At 39.7% G+C, this 11906-nt stretch overlaps 1 protein-coding gene across 1 annotated transcript in view; it reads left to right on the plus strand.

Annotated features, from left to right (window-relative positions):
* Positions 1-11139, plus strand: part of LOC149781127 (uncharacterized) — a 40004-nt gene extending 28865 nt beyond the window's left edge. The window contains exon 9 of the mRNA XM_089935235.1: positions 10611-11139. Within this exon, the coding sequence (XP_089791361.1) occupies positions 10611-10922 (312 nt within the window). The 3' untranslated portion in view covers positions 10923-11139. The remainder of the gene's footprint in view (positions 1-10610) is intronic.
* Positions 11140-11906: the final 767 nt, after the last annotated feature.

Below are 11906 nucleotides of genomic sequence, written 5' to 3' on the forward strand. Positions count from 1 at the left end.
GATTATATCACTGACGCGAAGTCATATCACGGAATTACACCCGGTTATAGGCCACGTCTGGATGATATTAAAGGTGCAACGGTGGATAGGTGGATCCCGCCTCTTAGTGACGGCGGCGATATTGTGTTGACTTTTACTCGTGCAACATATTCAACGGGAGTGGGAGGATTAGGATTTCGTGTTTATCTGAGCGAAATTACTGAATTTTTTAAAACTATTAATGTGGAGCACCGCGCGCAACTAGCGCATCTACGGCAACGCTTCCAAGAACATCTTTCCGATGTAACAGGTTCACGTGGAGAAATTATTAAGCAAATCGAAATATTAAATCAGATTGCCGCAGATATGGAATATATTAACCAACGAATGATTCAGGTAGTAACCGACAGTAGCTCCATCATTAAACAACAATTTTTGGATAAGTACTCGCTGACCGAAGCTGAACTGCCGAATTTTAAATTACCAGGATATGTTTCCCCGGTCATCTTGCGAAAATTCGTCACTGATATCGTCGATGAATACTTCGATGACATACTTGCACAACACAAACGAATACTACCAGAACCCGTTATCTTGGCACATGATAATTCCACAGCGAGCGATGGCCGGCATATTTCTCCGGGCATCGTAGCAATCACTGATGTCGTCGCGGTCAATCTTGTATGTGATGTCATCGATGGCAGTTACAACATAGACACGACAACATCGAATCAAGCCCAGCAAGGGTTTATACTGTATTCATTTACTCCTAGAGAGCCACCTGGATTTTTGATTGTGCAAGAGCCAATCAATCCAGTATCGTTGCGGTGTCATAATCCGACGCTGACAAGGATGAATTTTAAAGTCACTGACCAGCAACATAGACTGTTGGACCTGCGTGGGGCGACTGTTAGTATTAATATGCTGGTAAAATCTTAAGATTTTCATCGTGAAACGATTTCCGTCCTAAGGACTTTCATCGTGAAACGATTTCCATCGTAAAAATACAAAGCATTTTTCAAGGACTTTCAATTAATAATATCATATCATAATAATGTCCAAAAAATCTTCGAATTACCAACAGTATGATGATGATGATGAAAATCTCTCTGACAGTTCTGACGCTAGCGTGGAAACACAAAATGTTTGTGAATCACAGCGTGATTCTGACAGTGATTTTGTTGTCAGTGATGAAGATGTCTCTGACAGTGATTTCGCTGACAACGACGATGACGACGATGATAGCACTGTGGGAAACGCTAACGACATCACCATCAGCGACAGCACTGTCATAATAAATTATATTAAATGAACGCGAAAATAATAGTATGTATCAACACGTGAAATGTTCCATCGTTGACAAAAGCGCGCTTGAAGAATTCATCCGAAAAATATTTACCGGAAATCATCCCCCGGGCGTTGTTAAAATAATCATCGATAAGTACGGCAATGATGACTTTTTACTGACAGATTTTCAGCTGAAGCAACTCCGCGAAAACAATATCACGATGATTACTTGTGATGCAGACCAAATCCTCAATGTTGCTCACTCGTGCATTTCACGGGATGATCTCGATAAGATCCTGCAATAGAAATGTCAAAGACATTTCCATCCAAAGGATTTTTAAAAATGCCAAAGACATTTCCATCCTGAAATTCGAAGAATTTCAAAAATATTTTACTTTATATATATTTTTTTTACCACTGGCCAAAGTCAAGGATTCATGGGGGTATTTGCTGGCAAAATTTAACAAAACAGACCAAAGTCACAGATTCATAACGGTATTTTGCTATGAAAACCAACGAAACAGACCAAAGTCACAGATTCATAACGGTATTTGCTAGTAAAATTTAACAAAACAGACCAAAGTCACGAATTTTGTGGGGTATTTTGCTATGAAAACCAACGAAATCGGACAGTTGCATAATTTACACAGTAAAAAAAATATTACTTTTTTTTTACTTTCGATTTCACTTCTAGGTACCGATTTCACTTCCTTGATTTTATCAAGGTATTTGACGAAGTCAAGGTGAGGTATTTACTTCCCGTTGACTTCGTGAATGACTTCGTCATCCGTGACAAAGCTATCATTGACTTCAAAATTCTCTGGATTTTCATCCTTAACTTCGTCAGCGGACATACAATGCTTTAATTTCCGGACCCGATTGTTAATTATCTTTTTAGTTTCATACTCGGCTGCCAGTGCCAGCCTGATCTTTTCGATTGCACGAGACAGTGGAACAAATTCATTTATTTGTGTCTCCGCTACGCTGGCTAGCGATTTATACAAATTATTTTGGATCATCTTTATGAATCGATATTGAGCAGGAAGAATATAACGCCCTGCGCACTTAGCTTCGTATAATGATTCAAAATCAGACAGAATAGTTTCAACATTTAGTAATATATTAAATCCTTGTTTTTCTAATTTTTTAATAGCATCAATCACATTACTGATATTTTCTTCATTCATATTTATATATATTTTTAAATATTTAAAATAAAAAAACATCACATCTCCTTTGAGTCTCTAGGGTGTCTTATGACATCCTACCAAACTCAGGAGGGGCGGAAACACTACCCCTGATTGAGCTCCTAAACTGCCAAATAACAGTCTAGAAAGCCCAGAGGGTGTGTTTGCGAAACGACGAGACATTCCCCATTTGTGAACCTCCTAGCTTACCATTTGATAAGCTAGCAAGGCTCATATGGGGATAACACATAACATATAACTTAATTCTAACTTAACCTAGGGACGGCACAAACATATAGTATTTACAGTAGAAGCTATTTACAGCAGCAGTTGTATTTACAGCAGTAGAAGCTATTTACAGCAGTTGTATTTTACAATTGTATATATAACTTATCTTAAGACGGTACAAACATATAACTTAATTCTAACTTATCCTAAGACGGCGCAAACACATAACTTATCCTAGGACGGTACAAACACAATGCGGGGTTATAATTCTACATCCAACAAGTTGCACACGTACCCCTGAAATCAACCCTGTTTTGGGGTAAAAGGTTACCCCGAAACGGGGCGATAACGGAGAAAGTTGTGCAACTTCGTTGGGTTTCGAAACCCCAATATGATATCAGGACGATATTGTATATAAACTGACTGTTACCCGAAAGTTCAGAAATACCTCAGCGTGATTTGTTTAAAACGTATTTTCTTAAATATGATCATGTGGAAACCACAGATGAGCATAAACCCGAACAAGTGTAATAAAATAGCGATATTGTCTGTGAAAAAAAAGATAAATACGCGTTTGCTTTGATAAAATCCGGAAGATAAAATCATTCTTGCGCTGTCACCTTGACTTGTCAAGGGGAAAAACAAGGGAAGTTATTTACTTCCTTGTGCAGAAAATCGTCTGCTCGTACCTGTAATACTGCGCTCGATAAATTTACCTATTGCACAAGGGGAGGGGACTAATTGCATGAGATATGCCTAACGAAGTTATCTCCGTTAGGAAAATCATCGTGATAACGAAATATAATTTTCTGATTATTATACTTTTTTGTCAACGCGGATTTATATATATTTTCTGCGACATTTCGTACTGAGGGTGCACAAATATCGAAATACTTGCCAGCTGAGGTCATTGAGCGAAATATTATTTCTTCTTTTGTATTTAAGTTTATGGATACAACTACCCTAGACTCTCTCTTCCCCCCAGTATTACCAGCCTTGCAATTTTCGCTCTGCGTCACAGCTCTCAAATTGGATAAATTATTATTAAGTTTATCTCCATCAATATGATCAATTACAAGACCTTTTTTGATCTCTCCGCGGAAACACTCGAACACAAACTTGTGATTAAGATAACGTTTCTTTCCAGCAGTGAACATTAAATAACCAGCATTACTAACAACACCAACTGGTTTTTTCAACCTGCTATTTCTAACTATTCCCTGTCGTGATGCTTCGTAATTCTTGATTGTGGGATGTGGGACAAATTCTTGATTCATTTATACTTCATGTATTTGTCTAATTTATAATTTGTCTGAAAACCTAGTTATATAATCACTCTCGGATTTTAGCGCGTCTCCGTTATTTTTTTTATTGTAATATCGCTTGAGTTCACGGTATCGTTTCCCCCCACACCCCGCACATAATTGTGTTTTACCTCTGACACCAATGCCACATCGCAGGCAACGAATAGGTCCTGTGCTTCCTCGTTTGATGCTCTGTATATGTTCACCGCAGAATTCCTTCCTACAGGGCTTACCACAAACTGTTACAGATCCAACTTTTAACCATCTGCAGTGTTTCATTGTATATATAATATTTTCTTATTTAAATATTTGTCTTAAATATAACATGGAGGTGTTTTCGAGGTTATCCGCAGTTGGCACCGGGAGATTCGATCTTGACAGGCTAAACCCGGATCCACGACGACGGCATCTAACTGATCTGTTCGATATTATCAACGAGGGTAAGAAAGAATTCCGCGACGACGGTGCATCTCATGTATGGTCGACATTTAAAATTATCCGCGACGAGGACATCATCGATGCTACAATGAATGATGCCCGAGCAAAAACAATTTTTGATTATATTGATTTTCATCAACGTGAAAAGAAATATTTTTTCAGAATAAAATTTATCGTCAACGTTGAAGACGATACGTGGATTATCCGTGACAAACTCGACCCTGTTCTTGCTAACGGAAAGACCGCTCTGTTAAGCAGCAATTGTAAACCAGGAATGCTCACCGGGATTGATATACCATATTACGCTCGAGCGTATCCTGTAACCGCAGTCATTTATGGAATATATCCTGTAAAAAAAACAAAAATTGATAAACTCGCTCCGATGCGAATGACTGCGTCATTTACTTCGACGGTGTTGAATTGTGTATCCGAGCGAGTAATGGAACATTTTAAAAACACAAAACGAGGAAACGGTTTAACCGACCTGCGACGTAAAAAAATAACATCATGGGGTGAATCGGTTAAAGATACCGGGGCAACAATAAATCATGTTGCTGCGCTATCAAGTAAATTAAAATACTCAATAACAGTAAAAACACTAACCGGGGAAATATTATACAGTTCGAAGCATTATAAAAAGTCAGGAACACCGATTGAAATTATTGATCATAATTCGCACGCGTGGACTGATGCGGTTACAATATTTCCACGAGACCGTGTTGTCAAGTTTTATTCTGGAAACATATACGAGGTTATTTACGCGCTGAGTAAAACCGACCCTGTGTCGGTGTGGTTATTTAGGAGCTCCGAAGATTCCGAGTATGATCAATTTGTGAGACCCAACGGAGAATTATACAGAACAGAATCGTTGCACCAACAAATGAAAAAACTCGCAAAAATGTATATGAGAGATGCTAGCGATGAGCAATTATTGGTTAATTGTTTTACAGTTCCAAGTGTTGCCGCTCACGCCGCCAGAGAAAGAAATTCGTGGAGACCAACCCGAAGTCAGTTTCTTTCGGATATACAATTAAGTTGTGTCGAGTATGGTCATGGCGGGTTGTGGAATACCCGATATGACTACCGGGATATGATTTCCGTGGATATGATTGCCTGCTACCCAGGAAGCTTTCTCGGGAACGGCGAGTGCCGCGAATACTTTGCGCGGTTTGGACACCCCACGAACTCGATGACACGAGTCGCCGTAAACGGCAGTTTACCCGACGCTGACCTGACAGGATTTGCTCGTGTGACTTCGTTTGAATTTGCTGCGGGACTTCATCCGTGCTGTTATGTTTGGTTTGGCAGACACTTCGTCGAAAAGCGCTGGGTACCAATAGTGTTATTGCGATACATGCTTGACAGCGGCATACTGGTATCGTTGACTGTCAGCGAAGCAATCATATGTTATCGACCGCAGACATCAGTTTGGTTACCAACACCAGAACGTGTAATTCTCGAAGAAGTTATCGGCGAGTATGCACGAGAGTGTCCAAATACCCCAATGGATGTCATTGTCAGTGAGGCTCCTAAAATTCTCAAGATCAAACTCAAAAACAGTGAAATCACAGCGAAAGATCTTGGACGAAGAATAATCGGTAAATTTACTCAGGGTGCAGCATTTGATCATAAAATGCATCACTCGCGGTTGATTATCGATGAAGCTGAATTGGATTTTATAATCGCCGACGCGGTTGCCAGAGACATATTTTGTAACAGGGAGGATGTGTTCTTGTCCGACGGGAAAAAGTTGGGCACAATTGTAAGTTATATCGACGGAGAATCGCCTCAATACACACATTTGAGATCTTCAATGCTGGCTTATGTTTCTATAAATTTGTTATCGATGGCAAATCGATTTCCTGGTAACGCAGTCAGAGTTGCCACGGATTCATTTTACATCGACAAGAAATATTCAGAATCACTGACCGATATAATGAAATTCTGCGGCGGAGATGAATGGGGTTCGTGGAGAATAAAAGCCGAGATGTTACACGAGTATTGTGAATCCGCTGATGTTGCAACAGAGGATAATTATTATAAATCAACAATGCCAGAAATATCTTCCGCACCGTCTGTGGATGATCCAATCACCAGACATAAAACTGTTTATTTGAACGGGCCGGGCGGGTCTGGTAAAACAACTCGAGCGATTGAATTATTTCGGAATTCAGATATGATTGTGCTAACACCTACACACAGACTTGCCAGAGAGATGAAACAGCGAGGAGTCAATGCTTGTACTTATCACAGCTTTTTCAAATACAGCGGCGGTGTGTGGACGCCAGATCGAATGGGAACAAAATATATCAATGATATAATAATTTGGGATGAGATATGTACGGTGCCGCTGGAAACGTTAACAACATTTCTTGATTGGCTGCTAGCGAAAAATACCGCAGTGATTATGTGCGGCGATCACGGTCAACCACCTCCGTTTGTCGGCGCATCTCCGCATGATTGGCTGAGGAATTTTGTTGATTATCACGAAGAAGTGTCTGATGATTACCGAGCACTTGATGCAACGCTGAAAGAATTTAAAACACTAATCAGGCTACAACCGAATAAAATTCAATGTGAAATCATGCGCGAGATGATTCCTGAAACTTCGATGAGTGACTTTTTACGCGTGTGGAAACCAGACGATTTGATAGTGGCAAGTAGAAAGATAGTCAGAGACACACTTCAACAACAGCTATTTCGGTTACAAAAAATAAAGTTTCCAATGCTGCCAACGCCGTTATGTTATAGACCAACTGATACGCGGTTACAAAATATAGATGTTGATATTCCAGGAAAGACAGAGAAACAGAATTTAGTATTGAATGATATTGTGTTAGTTGACATCGATGCTGTTGAGGATGCACTAGCGATGAATAAATCCCCGTGGACGCTAGGATACGCAATGACCATTCATTATTCTCAAGGACTAACTATTTCAGATACAACTGTCTGGATCATTGATGATCGAATCGAATGGTCAAACTTAGTCTACTTGGCGGTGTCCAGAGTCAGAAGAATATCTCAACTGCGAAGAATTGTCTTGGAAAATCCTTCGGATTTTAAATCAAACGCTGATAGCGATGAAAACAACAGCATCACCGATGGTGATGTAATAAGAAAAAAACTCGGTTACAAACAGAGTGACAAAAAAAATAATCGTGATTTTGATCTTGATGTTGACTTCGTCGTTGCGCTGAAACAACAACAGAATAATCACTGCGCGAGCTGTAATTGTATAATGCTATGGCAGTATTCGAATAAAAATTCAAGACAATTTACCGTAGACAGAAAAGATAACAGTCGCGGTCATACACGTGATAATGTCATGTTGACCTGTCTTGAGTGTAATCGACGTCGGGGTGCCAGCGCTAGTTAAGTCACTTCAGTGATTTTGGCGGCAATTGTGTGTCCTCGGGAATTACCTGAAGTTGCTCACGGGTGAATCCGCGTTGAGGAGCAGTTGAATCCAACCTATAGATTGCTGGTCTGCCAGTGGATCTTGTCACGGTGGATATGCTATGTGTGGTAACACTCCAAATGGGATCAGTGGCTCTTCGTTTACCACCTTCAAGTTCGCCTGGTTCATATAAATATCTTACAGTAACATTACCCAGTATCGGCTGCGCTGAAGAATCACGTTGTACGGGTATATTTTTTTTCGTGATCACGATGGAAGGTTTCATGTTGGTTGTTCGAGTTATTTCATTATTTAGCGCAGCTATCACGCTTGGTAATCTTGCAACCCATTCGCGCGATCTCGTATCTTGAATAAATTCCTTCGCGTATTGATATCCAAATAACCGCTCAGCAAGTGTTCTATTGAATCGCTCAACAATTGCCTGATCACGGTGAATTTCAGTGTGTCCTCGTCGTATGGTGACGTTATGTTGTTTCATCAACGATGATACCGCACCTTGAAATTCTTTGCCAGGATCAACTTGTAGCAGATGTGGCCATCGTAGACCACCTTGTGGTGTAGGTCCTCGCCGATAAATTCTTTCAAACGCAGAAGCAACCTCAGATGATGTTTTAGTCGTTAACGGTTCCGCATCTTTGTATCTACTGGCAACATCAACTATGGTTAACGCGTACTTGTATGTGCGTCTTCGGATAGTATCATGTGGCAGAAATAATATATCAGCCTGATGAACCTCATTTGGTACACTAACATCGAAATGCGCCAGGTGAATTTGTTTGGGGCGCGGTAGATAAATTTGCCATATTGCCTGTCGGGATAACCAATTTTTGGCAGTAACCGCCGTAACTTTTGCTGCTTCAGCGAGTTTACTAATTGCCGCGTTACCTCTCCAGTATCCGCTTGGGGAATAATAAATCGACTCCATTATATACCAGTACCTAACGCTAATTTACCCTTCATTGCAGTTTTTATCAACCAGGATGCTAACCTTTCTTTGAAAGATTTATCAGGGATGGCATTTAACGCATGAATTAATTTCACGTCCGCGAGATGGTGCTGTTGCAAATCCTTGCTTCGGTAAGCTACATCATGGGCATGGCACGCTGCATCGATAGCGTTTATCGGATACTCGCCGGATTTTGGTTGATCCTGAGCATCAAGTCTGATATCAAGTCGGGTTCCTGGAGCACAGTAATCATATCCTGGAAGATGTTTTTCTCCTGGGTATTTAGCCCAAGGAGCTCCTGGCAGCGCTGTTAACTTGGCTGCGATATCACCTCCGCTTTTTTTTTTAATAAATCTAAATTTTTTTGTGCCACATCGTTCACACTTGCCCGTGAGCGCTTGTCGATTATTTTTTGTTGTAATTGTTGTCGTATCCGTAGTTGGGGTACGTGCTCGGCATTTCACACAATATAAATTCATATTTATTTTTTGATATATCTAATGGAAATCACTGACTTTTCCGCGACAAAGCGACAAGAGCCAATCAAGCATAACTCAGTGCTACCAAATTCTGTTCGAATGATTATCATAGGTCCATCTGGGTCGGGTAAGACACAGCTGTTACTTAATTTAATAATGAAGTGGATGAAGTGGGATAAATTATATTTGATAGCCCCGTCTGTGGACGATCAGCGATGTTATCAAGTGCAAAAAGATTTTAACGAAAGTGCAAAATCGATAATGGAAAATCAAAGTGATTTTCACGAAGATGTTATTGATTTTATAACTGACATCGAAGAAGCTCCATCCGTCGACGACATTGATGGATCAATTAACAACTAAGTTGTGTACGACGATGTAATGTTGGATAAACAAAAAAATCCAGCCAGAATATTCTCCCGTGGTCGACACAAAAACGCTGATGTCATTTATGTGACTCAGCGGTATACACAAATTCCAAAAGTGATCAGAGATAATTGTAACGTTCTTGCAGTGTTTAACGGAGTTGACGCACACACGCTGAGAAATATTCATCAGACTTGGTGCAGTGGTGACATGGACCTCAATAAATTTAAAAATTTCTTTAGTCATGCTCGACGAAAACCACACGGGTTTGTGACGATAAATTTACATGATCCTCGGACACGATACCGAGTTGGGTTAGATACATTTTTTAACTAAAAATCCTAAAATGATTAGCAGCAGAGAGACTACGCCACCAACGTCGCCGTCGACGTCACCCCCCGTGAAGAAACTATTTTTTATAGCGAGTTATCGCTGTCGAAATAACCCCGTTAGCCAGAAAAGAGGATTTAGTCATCATAGTTTCTGGCTAGAAGGGTTATTTTTGTGAAATAAGACCTTCTATCAGAAGAGTTTTTGATAGATGGTCCTGTTGGACGAAACAGTTGGTGGGCTCAGTCTCTCTGCTGCTCGGTTTCTTCCTCCACCATTAATACTGTCCGCCATGTATAGCCTATCGTGTGCTGAAAAATGGCGTTAAACCCTACAACAACAACAAATTTCTTTTTGTACGCAATTCATATACTAGGTACTTTTAATTTATTCAATCATAGGTAAAGTAAGAAAGGCGATCACAACACAGGCCTTAGCCTCAACATTTGGGAAAGACGTTCTTTTGTGGGCTCAAATTCTTCCTTTGTACTTCGGCAAACCTTGAATCGTAGTAAACTGTGCACTGTTTATATAATGTGGCAACAATTAACAAGGCTTGAAACAATGTATTAGGTCTGTAACCTAAATCTTATTTATTTACTTATTTATTTATTTATTTTATTTATTTATTTTTCCAACATGAAGACATATGGTGGATATCCTCTGAACATGGACGAATTTTTAAATGGCACCGTCGTCCCGGGTGACGTCCATCATTTCCGTTACTATGAAAACTCAGCCCGGGGCGTGGAGGGAATCATTCCTGAGGAAGTGTACCAGGAACTCCTTAAAGAGAAATGGAATGGACGCATACCTATCACAGAGTTCCACGGTTTCAATGCTTATCCAGACTACTGGCCATTTTGGTGCTCCGAGGCGTACACTTACGTCACCTCTCTGTTGGCGCTGACCAAATTTCGGAATGCCGGTGGTTTTGGATACTTAGATACACTTTAAGTGTTAATCATTGTTGATAGCATGGAAGTATTTTTTTTAGTAGTATTACCCTTATTTACTTTAATATCATATTGGCATTGTGTTGTATATGTGACGAAAAGTAATTGGCACATTCCTGTTTTACCGCCATTTATATAAATTTCGTTAACTTTTCTTTTCAATAATGTATGTTGATCGATATTCTATTCTTCCAATAAATATGTAAATCTGGCACTTAGTGATGCAATATCCTGTCACATGATTTCATGATTTAAGGTTACGCGTGAAACATGTAAAACCATTTTTATAATCGTTTAGTTGTGTGGGAACACAAATGATGTATCTTTTACTCGATACGGACACGAACCCCGCGAATAATGAATCCATTATTTGCAAGGATGTCGGATTCGTGGAATCCTCCCCATGAGTTAGGCAAGATATGGAAACATATCGTCTGGAACATTGTTTTTCACGTAGGACCGAGTTTTACTTTCGTGACGCGCATCTTAATCCCGGCGAACTGTATTTTCCAATCATGCTTAGAAACACAAGGGAAAATTGTTTTCATGCCATTACAATTATCGTACTTTTCTATGCCCAACTTTCTACATAAAACACATTTCAAAGGATATGTATTTCACCTTACTTTTAGCAAAAGAAACATGTCCCATCCTTGGTGTATTTAACATCAGTTTGCAAGTTTTTTCAGCAGAGGTTTATTCTGGTAGAAGCTAAATATGGAATCAGTTCGCGCTTGATCTTATCAACCGTTTGGGTAGAATAACATTATCTGGCCTATAGTAAAATTCAAGATAAATCTGCCTGGTAGGTAAGAAAGGAAAATATCACCCGTAGGACAAACATGAATAGGTTGCCTGTGATGTCTGTGATGTCTTTTCCCTATCTATTTGTTTCGAAGTTTTTAATCAAATAATGTAGATAAGACCATAAAGGATTTAGATAATGTCGTGCTGTAATTTGGATCAATGTCAAACGTGATAAATG

The sequence above is a fragment of the Sinohyriopsis cumingii genome, chromosome 15 (assembly GCF_028554795.1).
Source record: "Sinohyriopsis cumingii isolate HCF-2022 chromosome 15, ASM2855479v2, whole genome shotgun sequence".
NCBI lineage: Eukaryota > Metazoa > Mollusca > Bivalvia > Unionida > Unionidae > Sinohyriopsis > Sinohyriopsis cumingii.